Source organism: Grampus griseus (genome assembly GCF_964374135.1).
Source record: "Grampus griseus genome assembly, chromosome: 13".
NCBI classification, from domain to species: domain Eukaryota; kingdom Metazoa; phylum Chordata; class Mammalia; order Artiodactyla; family Delphinidae; genus Grampus; species Grampus griseus.
The window spans coordinates 56,064,582-56,083,358 of NC_139007.1; the positions used below are offsets into that span (position 1 = coordinate 56,064,582).

The following is an 18,777-nucleotide window of genomic DNA, read 5'->3' on the forward strand; positions in this document are numbered from 1 at the left end:
AACCCATTTTAGATTTAAAAAACAAAACTATTCTTAGCAACAGTCATTTTAAGAAACTAATTTTCAGTGTGATTTTGTTTTCTAGGACTTATTTTTAATATTGTTAACAGTAATGGCAAAAATACCTAATGAGTCTTCTTCATTTCTCTTTGGGTGGCTCACATTAAATAGCAAGATTTATTTTTTCCAAGAAGTAATTATTAAGTCTAATTTTCCAAAATAGGAATTAGTTTTACAAAGAAGTAATTACTGAGACTAAGTTTCCAGATAAAAATATCATACTAATATGACAAACTTCTGTTTAAAAGACAGCCCTGACATACTTTAAGTAGGATATGTGCTTTTCATTTTGCTGGTAGGAGTGATTTTTAATCCATCAGCATTTTCTAACATAGTCACTCTAGGTCTGATAACATGTATTTCCAGAAAGTCAGCCAAAGCTAGTAATGCTTGACCATGGAAGGTTATTTGTTATAAATAGATAAGAGATATGCATATGAATCACTCATCAGAGGATGAAAGTTTCCCTTTTTCAACCTAATCTGGTGCTTTGATATGTGATCTCAAAAATCAATTTTGATCGTTAGAATGAAACTCAACAAACGAGATATCAGTCAAACCACTTATTTTGTCAGTATAGGCATAACCTAAGAGTTATATTTATAATGTGAGCCCTGTAGTGATGATTAGAAGTATTTATGGATATACGACAAAAATTACATCAAATATAAGAGGGAAAAAAAGATTTATTTTAACTTTAGACTGCTGGCCAATAATATTGAAAACATATTTACCAAGTAAAAGGACTTAATAAGATCTGAAAATAATCAATTCAGATTATTAGGAATGAAACAAGAAAAATTTTTAATTAAATAGAAATGCCACCCTCGCTTATTTCCACATTTCCATTAGAATCTTGAGAGATGTAGGGAAACGCCGGTGAAAATATAACAGACAATAATAGTGCCCTAATTCTTCCAATAATCTTGATAGAATTTCAAAGTAATTGAACTTTTCTTTTGGACATTATAGAAAAGGTCCGTTAGATTAAATGACAGCCCAGTTGTCATAACATCACTGAAGAACCTGGATAACCCCAGGCTCCTCTTTTCCCACCTGATCTTACCGTGCATCTGTGCCATTGTGAATTAATTGATTTAAATGTAATTTTTCTCTTTCCTCTTCTATGCCAGCCTGAAACCTTTGGCCTCCAATCAGCAAGGGGGTGTATTCCCTGCAACTGCAATTCCTTTGGGTCTAAATCATTTGACTGCGAAGAGAGTGGTCAATGTTGGTGCCAGCCCGGAGTAACAGGAAAGAAATGTGATCGCTGTGCCCACGGCTATTTCAACTTTCAAGAAGGAGGATGCACAGGTCTGTAAATGAGACTAAGCTCCATGCATTCATTATCTGCTTTTGGTGTTTAAGCATTTGTAACAGTTGGTTCTACAAGGTTCCCAGAAGTTAAGGGAAATACACTTTGACAACAAGCAAGTATTGATATATAATGCAAATAATATTTAACCTAACATATATATATATTTTTTAAATAAATTAGATGAAATAAATTGCAGTTTGAAACACTGCCCTATAAATAACTGTGCTTGCAATAAAAATCCATCAGCAGGTCCCAGTTCTGCTGTCTCCCTCCCTTTCTGTGACCTCTATTCAGCCAGTCGCTCAAAGGCTACTGCAGCTTGAAAGTCAGATGTTCAATTTTTCTGGTGCCAAAGTTACCTTAGTTTAAACATTACTCGCAGGCTAATACAGTTCAACTTTTACTCTTCCTATTGCAAAATTGGAACAAGGATCAGGGAAGTTAATATCTTTCTCTGGTACAAAAAAAAAAAAATGTTTTCATCTACTTCCAGGTGCCTTGAAAACTGTGATGTTCTGAGAGAGAAATAGATTGGCTCTAGATATTTGTCAGTTCCTGAGAAATTGCAAGCCAGGTTTTTTAACCATGGCTCCCTCAAGCAGTGTTCTCCTATGTCCGGCCACAGCCTTCCTACAGATCCTGAATGAAGAAAATAGGAATTAGCACACTACAGATGAAAGTAAAGATTGAACATTTGCCTTAATTTTATGCCACTAAGTTGGAATTGACCCCTATTCCAACAGTCACTAGGTTGAATATTACCCTTGTTTACTAAACTCACTGATGCAACATTGATGGTACTCTTACACTCACAGCACCATAATAAATACATGGCAAGATTTTAAGATTCTGTTATTGACTACTGTAGCAAATTTATGTGAGAAGTGGCAGGAATAATATTTAAAGTTCTTTTAAAAGCCAGTACCTTTCAGATATTCTCAACCACTTCTGATGTATACAGGTTTTATCATAAATTCAGCCATTATAAGTTATTCTGAATATTATAATTACAGATCCTCTAAGAATCTATGTATGATCTCTAAGGCAATATCTGTATATACTAAAAAATTTATAGAGCTGCATTTTAAAATATACTCTGTTCTTTATAAACACAACTCTCACTAGCATTTTCACTGAATCTGAATTGATGAAAAAGTACTACACATTCAAATATATCCACTACCAGAAATTATAAATACTAAAAAAATTATTTTAAATTATGAAACAGTGATAACATTTTAGAAATGCAAACTTAGTAGCATTCGAACCTGGAGAAGCAGAACAGAAAAAAATATAGCACAGGACAGGCAGGATAGCGTTATGGTTGAGAGCATGACTCTCACCAAAGGGCTTGGATTTGTTTAGTGACTCCACCAGCAACTAGTTATATGACCTTGACTGAGTGACCTGGCCTCACTGTCCCTCTGCAAAATTCATCTATTAAGTCAGGAAAATAATAGTATCTACCTCACTGGGGTTTTGTAAGAATTAGTTGAGTTAATGGCTATAAAAGATTCAGAGAAATGCCTGGCACTAAAAGTGTTATGTAAGTGTTCATCATCATCATCATTTTTGTTTATTAGTATTATCAATTGTGATGAACATTCTGTTTTGGTAGGGAAAACTAGCTAATTACTCAAGTCTTCCTATTCAGTGTTGTGCTTCCATTGAAGAACTACTTAGAGAATTTCTACTTGCAAGTAGATTGGAACTGTCCCAAGACATTCTTTAGCGCATAAGTTTAAACATAATGTGAAAATATTTTTCTTCTTAATAAAGGGTATATATAAAATAAATCCTTTGGCTTAAAATTAGCAACAACAACAATAATAAAAACAACCGCTAACATTTATGTCAAGCATCGTGCTGCACATTTTTCCACAGCGGGATAGAATGCTGTGAGCAATGATCATTGTGATCCCTTGAAAAGTGAACTTAATCAAATAAACTAAATGTATTTTTTAAAAGATTTAATCATCATATAACTAATTAAAGATTTCTCGTAACATTAGTCTTCTATTTGAATCTGAGTATTTGATGGTATTTTTCTCTTTCACTTTTTTGATTTGAAATGCTGCACTAAGGTATACTCAGCAACTGAGTCAACTATAGCTAATAAGTGACATGCACTCCTTGTCTTGAATGGCTTTGAAGATCTTCTCAAATCTTTTTTTTTTCCGTCAGATCTTATTTTTGCATTCTTTGAGAAAGTGCAATAGATAGGGATGTTTGCACTCTTCATATATAGTGTCATAGCTAGGAAAATGAAAAATCCATTGAAAAGAAATAATGCAGGTGGTAAATGAAACTCAAAAAATATTTTTATATGTAAATATATTTCTGTAGTTCAACTATTTAAAAAATATTTGCACAACTGAAATATCCTGATGTCATTTTAATTAAATGTACGATATACTGAATTTAGGAAGCTTATTAAGCTTATTGTTTTTATTGCAAATCTGAGTCATCAACAGGAAGGAAATATTAATCTATACAGCACAGAAACATTAGTTATGAACTTAAAATAAATATAGAAACAGAATTGTAACCTTGATAGTATCCAGATATAAGGGAATACAGTTAACAGGGAATCTGATACATCGGTTCTTTTTCTCCTTAATCGAAAAGCAAAAATGTTTTACCCTTTAAAATTATTAAATGAAATTCAGTATATATTTATTGAACAACGCCTCTGAAATACACTGTACTATAATATAAAAGATGAATGAGGTGAGTCATTTTCAAGGATCTTTAACCAAATAAGATGACACAAATCGCAAAAAAAACGAACACAAACACTTTATATCAAATTATTTTTTTCTTTTTTATCCTTTCACCTGTGAAGCTTGCGACTGTTCCCATCTGGGTAATAATTGTGACCCAAAGACTGGTCGATGCATTTGCCCACCCAATACCATTGGAGAGAAATGTTCTAAATGTGTACCTAACACCTGGGGCCACAGCATTACCACTGGTTGTAAGGTGAGTGAATTGCTTTATTTCATCTCATAATGTCTTTTAAGGATTTCTATTTTGGTAGACCTCAGTAGTCGGGCATTTCAAAAGTCAATATTATATTACAAAACAATACAGGACTATCACTATAGCATGCTTGCAGGTATTGATCAGTATCTTACATTTTACTTGTGGGAAAGATGATAAAGTAAATATACATTTATGTAGCTTCATCCATGATACTTACCAAAAAAAAAAGGAGGAAAAAGAACCAAAAATTCGAAAATAAAACCGGAAACATCTATAACTTCATACCTACACACAATGAATATATCTGCAAAGTACAAGGAAATTAAGAATGAATTAAAAGAATTTGCCAAAAATCCATAAGAATTTCTCCCAACTTATACCTAGGTGTCAGTTTTCAGGAAGTAGGTGAGAGGATTCTGAAGAGTCATATAAACAACCTTTAGCTTAGAAAACTACCCATTTTTTTTTTCATGAGTGGACCATAGAAAGTGGTATGACCAGACTCAGATTTAGAGAAATCTATACAGCCTCAGGGTAGAAGGCTGCTTGTAAGGCCTTTGCAGAAACGTTGGTGAGAGTTGACAGAGGTTTTGGCCCCAGTCAATTATCCACTGACATTTAGACGGCAAGCTAAGTTATAGAACTCCTAGACTGATATGGCCTGCTGAACTCATGTATTTAGGGGGTAAGAAAGAGAAGGCATAGGGATGCCTGCCAGGTTTTGCTTTGCAACAGGTGATCGTATCATTTACTGCTAGAGGGATTATAGGAGGAGATGCAAGTTCAAAAAGGAAAAGTGATGAGTTCGGGGCTTTTTGTCAGCTTTTTGTGAGACTTTAATTAAATAAAATACAGTTCACCTATTTAAAGTGATGAGTTTTGATCAATGATTACAGTTGTATAACCAACCCTTGTGCTCCACTGCAGTCTACTTCCCCTGCCCCCCGCCCCCAATCAGCACCAGGAAACTACTCTTTTCATTCTATCACTGTACTTTTGCCATTTCTACAAACTCACATAAATATAGTCATATTCCATGTTGTTTTTTAGAGGGTTTTTTGTTTGTTTTGGGGGATTATTTTTAGTTTGGCTTCTCTACTTAGTATAATGCTTTTGTAATTCATCCATCTGTTATATTTTATCAGTAGTTCTTTTTTCTTGTTTAATAATTTTTCATTGTATGATATGCTATGACTTGGGTCATTTCCAGTTTGGTCCTATTATGAATAATTTTGCTGTGACCATTAGTGTATAAATGTCAAAAGAAAGTGTGTAGACACATTTTCATTCCTCTTCACAAGAATACTTCACATCCCTGCCGGTACTCAAGATTCTAAGTCTTTTTTTTTTTTATTTTAAGCATTCAATTGGGTGTGTATTCATATATTTGCATTTCTTTTCTTTTTTGTCCAATGATATTAGGAATAATTTTGGTATTTTGTCAGTTATATATCTTCTGGATGCCTATTTAAATCTTTTGCCTATTTTTATTTGGGGTTGTTTGTTTACTTAGTAATAAGTTGAAAGAGTTCTTTATATATTCAGGATACTAGCCCTTTAATACATCTAGTTCTGCAACTGTTTTCTCCTAGTATATGACTTGCTTTTCAATTCCTCTAAGTATCTTTAATTTTTATAAAAATTAGTTTATTATCTTTTTCTTTCATGGTTCATGCTTTTTATGGTCCATCTAGGAAGTCAATTTATATTTCTTAAAGGTCTAAAGTATCTCTCCTGTGTTTTCTTCAAGAAGTTTTACAGTTTTATGTCTTAAATTTGGGTCCATGTTCAATTTTCAATATTAATTTTTATATACGGTATAAAGTAAAGGTCAAAATTCACTTTTTTTCTGGATGTCCAATTTTTCCAACACCAATTGTTGAAAAGCCTATCTTATTTTCCCCATTGAATTACTTTGATTCCTTTGCCAAAATAAACTGACCATATATGCGTTCACACATTTCTGGACTCTATTCTGTTTCATTGATTTATGTCTATCCTTATGCTGACAGCACACTGTCTTGATCACTGTAGCTTTCTAGCAAGGAATGAAATTAGGTGGTATAAGCTCTCCAACCTTGTTCATCATTTCCCATACCATTTGGTTACATTGAATCCTTTGCATTTCCATATAAATTGACAACTCAGCTTGCCAATTTCTTTCTAAAAATCCTGCTAAGATATCATTGGGATTATGTTAAATCTACAGGTCAATTTGGGAAAAATTGACATTTTAAGAACATCAGATCTTCCAGTGTATGAACATGGCATAACTTTCCATTTAGTTAAGTCTTTATCATTTTCCTCAACAATGTTTTATAGGTTTTGGTGTGCAAGACTTGCATGTGCATTATTAAATTTACTGTTGTATTTCATATTTTTGATGCAAGTGCTATTATTTGTTCCATTTCAGTCTCCAATTGTTTGTTACTAGAACAGAAAAATACAATTATTTTTATACATTAACCTTCTATACTGCAATCTTCCTAAGCTTATTAGTTTTACTTGCTTTTTGGTAGATTCATTAGGATTTTTTATCTAGACAATAGTGTCATCTGCAAATTGAGTTTTACTTCTTCCTCTCCAATCCATATAAGTTTTATTTCATTTTCCTGACCTACTGCAGTAAATTGTTGACTAGAAGAAGTTGGAGCAAACATCTTTGCCTCATTCCTTATGTTAAGTAGAAAGCATTCAGTCTTTTATAATTAAAACATAATTAAGAATGATGTTAGCTATATTTTACTTACAGATGCTCTTTATCAGTTTTAGGATGTCTCTCATGTTCCTAGGTTGCTAAGAACTTTTATCAGGAATGTGTGTTCAATTTTGTCAAATGAATTTCTGCAGCTATTGAGATGATCATATGATTTTTCTTTTTAAGCTCTTAATATGGTGAATCATATTGATTGATTTTCAAATGTTGATCCAACTTTGTAATCCTCAGATAAACCCTGCTTGATCATGGGGAATTATTCTTTTAGAATTATTTTAGATTATGTTTGCTAGCATTTTGTAAATGGTTTTTGGATCTACATTCATAAGGAATATTGGTTTATATTTTTCGTAGTGTTGTTTTCCAGTTTTGGTATTGGGGTACTGCTAGCCTCATGAAATAGATTGGGAAGTATTCCCATCACATAATTTCTGAAGCGTTTACATAATCAATGAAATAGAAAATAAAAATACTCTAGAAAAAAGTCAGTGAAGCCCAAAACTGATTCTTTGGAAAGTTTAATAAAGTTGACAATACTCTAAGAAGATTGATCAAGAAAAAAAGAGAGAAGAAACAAATAAAATGATAAATAAAGAAGGGGACATAACTATAGATCCTATAGACATTAAAAGAATAATATGGGAATAATCTGAACAACTTAAAACAATAAATTTGATAACATATTAAATGAACTGAATGGAGGAATGTTTTCAAAGGTTTATTTTAACATCTCTTTTTTTTCTTCCTTTGAAGTTAATTTGCCCTTGCGTTTCAGGTTTCTTAAGGTGAAAACTTAAATTATTGACTTGAGATCTTTCTTCTTTACTAATATAAGCAATTCATATTATAAATTTCCTTCCAGGCACTACTTTAATTGTATCCCATACATTTTGATATGTTGTGTCTCAATTTTCATTGTTTAAAATATTCTTACTTATTTTATTTTTAATCCAATGATTATTTAAAAGTATGTTCTTTAATTTGCAAATATTTGGGAGTTTTCAAGATCTCTTTGTGTTATTGTCATCTAGTTCTGTATTGGTCTGAAAACGTAATTTGTCTTTTTTAGTCCTTTTGAATATATAGAGATTTGTTTTTTGTCTCAGAATCGTATCCATTTTGATTAACATGTGTCCTTGAAAACAAGGTGTGTTATGTTCTGGCACTGTTGGATAAAATCTTCTATAAAAGTCAGTTATCTTTAATGATTTTTATGTCTGCATGTTTTCTCAATACCTGAGGATGTTGAGCTATACCTGTGATCTATTTCTTCTTTCAGTTCTCTCGGGTTTTGATTCATGTATTTTGTAGCAGTGATATTAGATGTATGCTCATTTAAGATGAATCTATGTTTTTGAAAAGTTGATGCCTTTATCATTATGAAGCATCCCTGTTTATCCATGATAATGTTCCTTGTTCTGAAGTGTACTTTTTATCATATTCATATAGCTATTCTGTCTTTCTTCTGATTGGTGTTTTTGTGGTCGTATACATTTTTAAACATTATCATTTATTCCATCTCTTTTTAAAAATAGTTTAATGTTTTTCTTAATGCTTCCTCCTCTTAATTCAAGTATTTAAATCATTTCCACTTAATGCAATTATCAGTCTGAATGGGTTAAGTCTACATTTTGCTATTTGCTTTATATTTGCCCTATCTGCTCTTACCTTCATTTTTCTTCTTTTTCTACCTCACTTTGGACTGAGTAATTTTTTATAATTACGTTTTATATTCACTTTGACTTCTTAGCTCTACTTATTTATTTTATATTTTTGTCTTTGTCTAGGGATATACGTCTTTAACTTTTCATAATGTACCTTAAAATAATGTTTTAACACTTTACATTTAACATAAGAAACTTGCAAGGGTAAACCTCTAATTTTCTTTCTTATCTTTATGCTATTGTTGTCATATATTTTACTTCTATATATTATATATCCCACAATATAATCTTATGATTTTGATTTAAATAATCAATTATTTTTTCAAAAGGAGAAAAAACTTATTTTCTGTTTTTCTATATAAATATCAATTCCAGTGCTCTTTATTCCTTTGGATACATCCAAATTTCTATTATTATTATTATTATATCTAGTATTTCAGGTCTGCTGACAATGATTCTTTCAATTTTTGTTACCAAGAAGTCTCTACTTTTCCTTCATTTTTCAAAGTTATTGTTTCTGAGTATATAATCCTAAATCCTGTTTTTCAGCAATTTGATTATGTTGTCTTTTTGTAGTCACTTTATATTCATTTCTCAGGGGGTTAGTTGGACTTGAATCTGTGGGATTGCAGACTTCATCAAAGTTGGAAATTTTCCAGCCATTATATCTTTAAAATTTTGTTTGTTTGTTTTTCATCCCCATTGTCTCCTTCTGGAACTCATTATGTGTGTGTTGGAGCACGTGATATTTTCCCACAGCTTACTGAAATTCTGTTTATTCTTTCATTCTTCTTTTTTCTATATTCTTCATTTTTGTTAGTATCTATTGTTAGGTGTTCAAATTCACTGATTTTTTTTTCTTCTGTAGTATCTAATCTGTTGTTAATCCAGTTGCTAGTCTTTTTTCATTTCAAATATGTATCTTTCATCTTTAAATTTCCTTTTGTATCTTTTTATATCTTTCATTTCTTTCCTCCTTATATTCACATTTTTCATTTATCCTTGAGAATATTTATTTATAATATTTATAAATATTGGTTTTTGTAAGGTAGTTTTTTGCTAATTCCATCATTTGTTTTATTTCAAGATCATGCTTACTGGTTGATTTTTTTTCCTGGTTATGAACTGTATTTTCTTCTTTGCGTGACTGGTGATTTTTATTTGGATGCCAGATGTTGTACATTTTTTCATTGTTGCACATTAGATTTTGTTGTATTCCTTTAAAGAGAGTTGAACTTTATCCTGGCTATCAGGTTAATTACTCACCGATCACTTGAATCCTTTTGATGCTTGCTTTTAAATTTTATTAGGGAAGGTCCAGAGCAGCCTTTAATCTAGGAATCACTTAGCCCTACTACTAAGGTGCTAAATACATTGAGAACACTACCCAGTGCATTACTATCTGTTCACTCTGGCTATTGGGAATATGAATTATTCCAAGCTTTCTGTGGACCCTAGGAATTTTTCAGCCTCAGGCTTTCCAATTATTTTTTCTCCAACCATGTAGAATTTCATTCCATGCATGCACAGATCAGTACTTAGCCAACGACTCAAGGGAACCCTTCTGCATATCTCTGGAATTTTCTCTCTAACTTCCTTCTTTTGGGACACATATTCTACTTGTCTTCCATAAATTCTAATTGCCTCAGCTTCTCCAAACTCTACGCTGTTTCTCAATTCAGCTATAGTTTTGGGCTTTATTTGGGTTTCCCCTCTTTGGGTTGCAGACTAGACTGCCTTTATGTTCTAACTCATTTGTTTTCCTTCTCTCAAAAATCACAGTCCTTCGCTTCCTGTTATCCAATGTTTGAAAACAGTTATTTCTTGGTTTTTATTTCTGTATGTGTTTTGTTTTTAGTTTTATAGTTTAACAGATTAAAAGAGAGGAGATAAACCAGTAAGTGCTCTAAAAACTAAGACTGTTTAAAAAGAAGGAATATTCTTTAGTGCCTAGTGCAACACAAAGGTCAAGTAAGATTAGGGCTGAACTGTGTCCATTAAATTTAAGAGCAATAAATAAGGGCATTTTTGATGTTAGTGAGAGCCATTCCAGTTGATCACATTGGACTGAGAAATACTGGAACATAATGACCAAGTGTGGCCTGTTTGACTCCATGATAGTACCCTATAGAGATGTAAACTATTATTTTCTACTGAGTCAACACACATGTAGACTCTGTAACCATTCTTACATATATGATAAAATATCTGAATACATTCGTCTAGATACACTGATCTAGAGGAAAACAAGAGTATTGGTGACTGTTCAAGGAAGTGCAGATACATGACTTCAGTTAGACATGTGATTAAATTAAAAACTGGACAGGATGCTCATTTTTCTATTGCCAATAGCAATATTAAGTTTGAAGGTCCATAGAGCTACATTTTTGGAAACAAAACAAAAATTTCTCAAGAGTTCCAAAGATTTTTGATGAGTATGAACAACATTTTAAGTTTCTATGACTGACATTTTGCATTTTCAACCTCAAATCCAAGCATCTGCCCCATTGCTTGACTCATGAATAAGTTGTACATAAACTTAAGAGGGTTCCATGTTATCTACAAAATCCTATGATGTGGCCAAACTCTAATGAAACTCCTGAAATTGAAGCTGATGCTTAATGTTCAGGATGTAAATCAGGATAGAATGTAGACCAAGTTATTTTTAAGCATTTGTATGTTTGATTCCATTATATTTACTGATCATTGAATAAACATTATGTTGACTGAAGTCGATCGAAATATTTTGATTACTTTGAACCACTGTTAAAAATCTAAATTTCTGGGCTTCCCTGGTGGCGCGGTGGTTGAGAGTCCGCCTGCCAATGCAGGGGACGCGGGTTCGTGCCCCGGTCCGGTAAGATCCCACATGCCGTGGAGCGGCTGCGCCTGTGAGCCATGGCCGCTGAGCCTGCGCGTCCGGAGCCTGTGCTCCGCGACGGGAGAGGCCACAGCGGTGAGAGGCCCGCATACCGCAAAAAAAAAAAAAAAAAAAAAAAAAAAAAAAAAAAAAAAAAAAATCTAAATTTCTGAATAGCTAGACACTTCATAATTATGAATAATTACAAAAAAATTCATACAGCCCTCACAAATATTTATAAGCATGTATCCTACTATTTAAAAATCTTGGATGATTATAATCTAAATGAACAGTGATTTGAGATTTATAGCTTTCATTCCTTTGTGTCATGGATAATTTCTCTGTGCTGAGGTGTGAGCACACGCATCATCTGAGCTTTTATTGAACTAGAATACAAAGCCTGCCATCTTTCACTAGCAGGGGAATAGTGCATAAATCTTCGATTGCTAAACAAACATTACATCTAATTATGATTTACATTTCATGTTGGCTATAGTACTGTCTAAACATATGGTTAATGGTCTCTTTTATTCTCTACTATAACTTCCTGAATAAACTCCCTGATTTGGAAAGGAAATGTCTATCTGTACTGTTGACTAGTCTTTAAGTATTAATGCTTTCGTTTTATAATAATAAATTTGTAGCAGACATTTCATATTTTAGTTAGTCTAAAGACAGTTATTTTAGTTAATAAAGTCTAAGACATCTATTTTAGTTAAGTATCTCTATCTCATAAAACTATTTTTAAAGTTATTGCATGATTATAGTTTCCATAGCATATAATTTTCTCTTTCTGATTATGGTCAGTTTTGTTTAAATGAGTCAAGGAAAAGTTATTTAAAGGAATAGGTCAGTCATCCTTATTTTGTTTTTGTTTTTGTTTTTTGCGGTATGCGGGCCTCTCACTGTTGTGGCCTCTCCTGTTGTGGAGCACAGGCTCCGGACGCGCAGGCTCAGCGGCCATGGCTCACGGGCCCAGCCGCTCCGCGGCATGTGGGATCTTCCCGGACCGGGGCACAAACCCGTGTCCCCTGCATCGGCAGGCGGACTCCCAACCACTGCGCCACCAGGGAAGCCCAGTCATACTTATTTTGAATTCTCATTCTACATCTGATGTTCTATAAGAACGAGTTACTTGGGGGGGATGGCGGTTGTTTGTTCTATGCTTTGGAAACTATAGCCATGTTTGTAGTATAATACATAATCACATTTTAGATCTTTGAGTTTAAAATACCTTTTAGGAGCATCCCCTACTGCAGGCCTTTTTACTGGATAGCAGTGAAGACAGAAAAATACGGAACCAGAAAGACACCAAAAATAAGGCCAGGTGATATTTTAATATCAGAATCTGGGAAAATATTTCACCAAACATTTCGACAGGGAAGAGATAATAGATGGAAAGCTGGTGATTGTACATCACAGCCTGGAAAGTGTTGTCCCATAAGTAAACTGCTGGCAGGAGCAGAAGCAGGAATAGCCCTAGTAGTAGTGGGTATAAGAATTAAGCTGAGCAATGAAAGTGTGAGAAATGCAAAGTGAGATCCAGCCAAACTTGGATCTGGAAATTTGGCAAGTTGTTATGCATTTGAGTATGCCACAGAGCTGTAGATCTGAGAAGGATAATTAATAGAAAGTCACCAAAAAGAGGTCATAGACTAAGTACAAAGCCTGTATGGTGGCAAACGCAGACACAGAGACAAGTGGTACTCACTTGGGGGACAGAAACCACACTAGTTGTTTAAACAGTGAAAGTAGAATATAAAGAATTGTTAACCGGTAAAAAGGATAAAAGAGGGATATAAAATGTCCTGAAGTAGTAGGTACAAAAGAGTAGCTACTACTTCCAGGCTGAGGGGTGGTGGACAATAAAGGAACCAAGGGCTAGGGGAAGGCATCCCCCTGCCCCCCACTCCCAACAAGGCTTAGGTTCAGACATAGTTGAAAAGAATGTGGCTACTACAGGAATGCGTAGCCTGCTGGTGGTAAAACACAAACAATAATAATAATACACAAAACTTGCCAGAGTTTGTGGGCAAGTGTTGGTCTATAGAGGCTACCCATCATTGCTGGAGGTTATGGGTATGCTGGAGCTACATAGAAGCAGCCTGTTGTGGACAGAGCTTGTGTGCAGACCTAAGCAGCCTAGGGGAGAGAGTGGCCTGATGGCATAGCTAGAATTCTTTCTGGGCCTCTGGGCTCCCATGCTAAATAATTAAATAATAATGATGGCAATAGTAATGAAGACCCAGAACCCAGAACAGAAATGTCTTTCCATCACTATGGCCTTCTAATGAATAAGCCTAATGTTCTGCTACCTGGCCAGGGAGAGGTGTCCACAGGGTCTAACTGCAATATCACAAAGCAGGGCAAGGAGGAGTGAGTTTAGAGCTCAGAGGCAGCAGAGTAATCACTGGCACAGCTGATCTGTGAAAATGATGTATTCCAAGACCTTAAATAACATTTAGAAATCCACTTGAATTTTAATTAAAATGCAAGGAACTATGAGCTGTAAATCAGAAACAGAGAGCCTTAAGCAATAGGAGACGAAGAGACATGTGGATGAGCAGCAATTGAAGATTGCTGATGAGGTGAGATAAAGAAATTATTGAAAAGAAGCTAAAAATGCAGCAGTGTAATTAAAATAAGTATTGGTGGTATATACATACAACAGAATTTTCATGGTGTAGAATGGAAAGGACAAAATGGAGAACAAATTTGAGAGGCAAATAGGGAAATGACTACAGAAAACAGTAGTATATTATTGATTTGGCAGACATACAAAAATGTTGTACTTTAAGAATTATAAGTGATCCTGAAGAAGAATATTGATAAATTAGAACAGAAGTAAAAATCAAAAACAAATTTGAAGAAATAGCACTGAATTAAAGAGCAATTTTATTCTCAAACTGAAAGAACTCACCATGTTCCAGTAAATTAATTTTTAAAAAGACTCAAGCTTTTAAAAATTGTAGCAAAACTTGGCATCATTTTATTTTATTTTTTAAATTTTTTATGTTTTTAATATTTTTTAACATCTTCTTTGGAATATAATTGCTTTACAATGGTATATTAGTTTCTGCTATATAAAAAAGTGAATCAGCTATATGTATACATATAACCCCCATATCTCCTCCCTCTTAAAAAAAAAAAAAAAAGTAGCTGCTTAAACATGAATATCAGAAGGAAAACAAAAAGATATCTTTAATTAGTAGCTTGATCCCCTTCTGTGCTAGTTTCCTTTTCCCAGAAATACATTTTGTACTGTTTTGTTAGTTGAGTTTTAAGTGTCTCAGGAGGTGGTGGATCTGGCACTTCCTTGGCAGCATATTTCACAGCCTAATAATCTTAATAGCTTCAATACTCTGGAATGGGTTTAATCCAGTCTTATTTGTTTGTATAGGTTAAAATTTTCCAAGGGCCTCTCATCACCCTAGCAATAGGAATTTTTTAATGGTCTCATCACTTTTTAATTGCTTAAACTTTTTTTTTTTTTTTTTTTTTGCGGTACGCGGGCCTCTCACTGTTGTGGCCTCTCCCACTGCGGAGCACAGGCTCCGGATGCGCAGGCTCAACGGCCATGGCTCACAGGCCTAGCCGCTCCGCGGCATGTGGGATCCTCCTGGACCGGGACAGGAACCCGTGTCGCCTGCATCAGCAGGCAGACTCTCAACCACTGTGCCACCAGGGAAGCCCCTACCTTTTTTTTTTTTAGTGTTTAAAATAAAAGGTTTGGAATGAGCATTAAAAAAACAATTCTAGCAAAATTTCAAATTACATATATAAAGAGAAAATCCTATGCATATCTAGGAAGAAGAAAAAAGGTTACCAGCAAAGCACCTCAGACTGGGCTTTTCTGCAAACCTAATTCTAAAACACAACATCCTAGATATCACTTCTCCTCTAAATTCTCCCTGGCTTCCCCACATCTGGTTTGGTGCTTTTTATACGTTCTCATAGCATTTTACATTTTCCCTATTACATCATGCTTATTCCACTGTGTTATATTTATGTATTTACTTATATTTATGTACATTAGATTGTAAGGTATGTCTCTATACAATAAATGCTATAAAAATGAAATGATAAGGTAAAATGGCTTTGTCTAAATTTCAATCTTTGAAGTAAGAAGTATTTGAAGAAAACCTATACCTAACTCCTGCTCACCACAAAGACAGAGAAAACACAGTTTCTTTCTTATTCAATAGCTTTATGGTTTCTGGACACTCATATATTTTAGTAAATGCAGGAAGCAATTTTAACATTATGTTCACTGATGTTTCCCAAGCGACTGAACTAGAACAGTACAAAGCATATAACAGACACATGATTAATATGTGCTTAATGGAAGCATAGAAACATTAGAATTAAAATTTAAAGATATTGCCCATGAAATGATGTTAATCATTGCTGTTTTTATCTCCTCCATAGCCTTGTAACTGCAGCTCGGTGGGATCCTTGGATTTCCAATGCAATATAAACACGGGGCAATGCAACTGTCGTCCCAAATTCTCTGGTGCAAAATGTACAGAGTGCAATCGAGGCCACTGGAGCTACCCTCACTGCAATCCCTGTGACTGCTTCCTGCCAGGGACTGATGACTCAACCTGTGATTTAGAGACTAAAAAATGCTCCTGTACTGATAAGACTGGGCAGTGTACTTGTAAGGTAAGTGCTGCTGAAATTCAGGAAGGAAAAACCTTACTCAGTTCTATTTCCATTGCTCAGCTTTAACTTCATTCAGTTATTTATTCCTGCATCATTAGGCCAAACAGACAGACAAATGAAAATTCATTGCCAGACACAGTTTTATTCTAGCATACAGATAAGCACTGATTTTTTTTTTTTTTTTTTTTGCGGTACGCGGGCCTCTCACTGTTGTGGCCTCTCCCGTTGTGGAGCACAGGCTCCGGACACGCAGGCTCAGCGGCCATAGCTCACGGGCCCAGCCGCTCCGCGGCATGTGGAATCTTCCCGGACCGGGGCACGAACCCGTGTCCCCTGCATCGGCAGGCGGACTCTCAACCACTGCGCCACCAGGGAAGCCCTAGCACTGATTTTTAAGAACTGATTTTCAACCAAAACCCAACATATTTTTCTAGCTCATATAAATGATATATTTTCGACAGTAAAGTTCAATTTGTCTTTACATATTCACTTTGCTTCAACAAGAATAACGTGGGAGAGAAAAAAAAGTTCTCTTAAGCATCATCAGAGAAAATCACAGCTAAATGATAAGGTTGATTTAAAAAAAATTTTCTCCTCAAATTAATCCGCAATCACTGTACACTGAAAAATAGATTTACTGCTGTGAAAGTTCAGTAAAACTTCATCACGTATAAGCAGTGACATTACAAACAGTGACTATATGCAAATTTCAGTCCTCATTAATATTGTTAAATGACATAGGAAAACAGCCAATTAAAAAGGGTAAGAAGGGCTTCCCTGGTGGTGCAGTGGTTAAGAATCCGCCTGCCAATACAGGGGACATGGGTTTGAGCCCTGGTCCGGGAAGATCCCACATGCCGCGGAGCAACTAAGCCCGTGTGCCACAACTGCTAAGCCTGTGCTCTAGAGCCCATGAGCCACAACTACTGAAGCCCACAAGCCTAGAGCCCATGCTCTGCAACAAGAGAAGCCACCACAATGAGAAGCCCGCGCACTGCAACGAAGAGTAGCCCCCACTCGCTGCAACTAGAGAAAGCTCACGTGCAGCAACAAAGACCCAAAGCAGCCAAAAATAAATAAAAATAAAATAAATTTTTTTAAAAAAAAGGTTAAGAAGGATTTTTTTCTCCCTTATTTTTCTGGAAAATCAGTCCCAGGATAAATGCAGTAAAGACTGTATCAGAAGTATCTTTACAAGAAAAAGTCTATGCAAAGAGAGTCAGAGGAAACAGAAAGATGAAATCTAGGGAGTGATTGTTAAGAGTCTTGAGAATTTAAGAAAATGGAAGATTCTGCCATTAAAAGTCCTAGACAAAGCACAAAGTATGATGCTGCATTATTACATATTATAATTATGATTATACATTATACTTAATACATGCTATATGTGTGTATATACAGTATTCAATAATAATTATATAAATCTATATTTTAACATATTGCCTGTTTTTTACAGCTTTGCATCACACCACTGTCTAGGAATCAATGTTTTTATTTTGCTTTCAAAATTCTTATGACTCTTTCATATTCCTCACAGTGGAATAATGGGAAATGTGCTGCCTAAATTTAAAAAACAATATACAATATCCTTAGTAATGCATGCATTTATAAATAAAGCATTTTTTTAGACCCATGCCATGCTAACAAAGAGATTAACTGCATATGCTATTTGGGACGTGAGTCTGCTATTCAGCATTCTTTTATTTTTTGTTTCATTGTCTTTAAAATGTGCTCCTGTTATTCATTCTTGAGTTTATTGCTCTCACCATGTCACCGTATGGACTCTGGGGATCTCTCATCTTTCTTCAGGTGAATGTGGAAGGCGTCCGCTGTGACAGGTGCCGGCTTGGCAAATTCGGACTTGAGGCCAAGAACCCACTTGGCTGCAGCAGCTGCTATTGCTTCGGCGCCACTACTCAGTGTTCTGAAGCAAAAGGACTGATCCATACGTGGGTGAGTAAGGAACTGCTGAGCCATGTAATGGTATAATGTTAGTTCCTGCTGGCGTCTTTTAGCCAGGCACTGAGGGGTAGGAGGAAATGGCAAAACATTTAAGTAACCTTTTCCCCTGCGCACGTTTAGAACGGGTAGAGGGGCTGTGCGCCATTAGACAGTTGGAGTAAATATCGTTTTTATCCTGCCTTTAAAAGAGTTCATTTATTGCGGATAAGGAAATAGATGCCGAGTGAAAAAGGAAAACATTATAAGGGAAATGTTATGTTTGGGGATGGGAAGAAGCTGCCCTCTGAAGAGCAAGGGCACCAGAGCGGGAAGATAGATGTGTGTTCATGCAGTAATGAAAACCAGAACTTGCGCATTTAGTCCAACCAGGCTTAGAGAATCATCACTCTTTAGGGCGGAAAAAAGTTCATTTTTGCCTTAATTTTCCTTTAACTCTTCCTACTTTTAAACTCTACTTATTGTTAGTGTAAAAGACCAGTTTTCACAGATGTTGTGGATTTCACTATGCAAACAAGTCAGAAGGGTTTATCCCCTCTCCTACCTGTTC

General features: G+C 34.8%; 1 protein-coding gene across 1 annotated transcript in view; it reads left to right on the forward strand.

The window, feature by feature from the left end:
- LAMA2 (laminin subunit alpha 2) overlaps window positions 1–18,777 on the forward strand; it is a 606,716-nt gene that overhangs the window by 397,072 nt on the left and 190,867 nt on the right. The window contains exons 21-24 of the mRNA XM_082668794.1: window positions 1,194–1,374; window positions 4,224–4,360; window positions 16,032–16,268; window positions 18,078–18,221. Of these exons, the coding sequence (XP_082524920.1) occupies window positions 1,194–1,374; window positions 4,224–4,360; window positions 16,032–16,268; window positions 18,078–18,221 (699 nt within the window). The remainder of the gene's footprint in view (window positions 1–1,193; window positions 1,375–4,223; window positions 4,361–16,031; window positions 16,269–18,077; window positions 18,222–18,777) is intronic.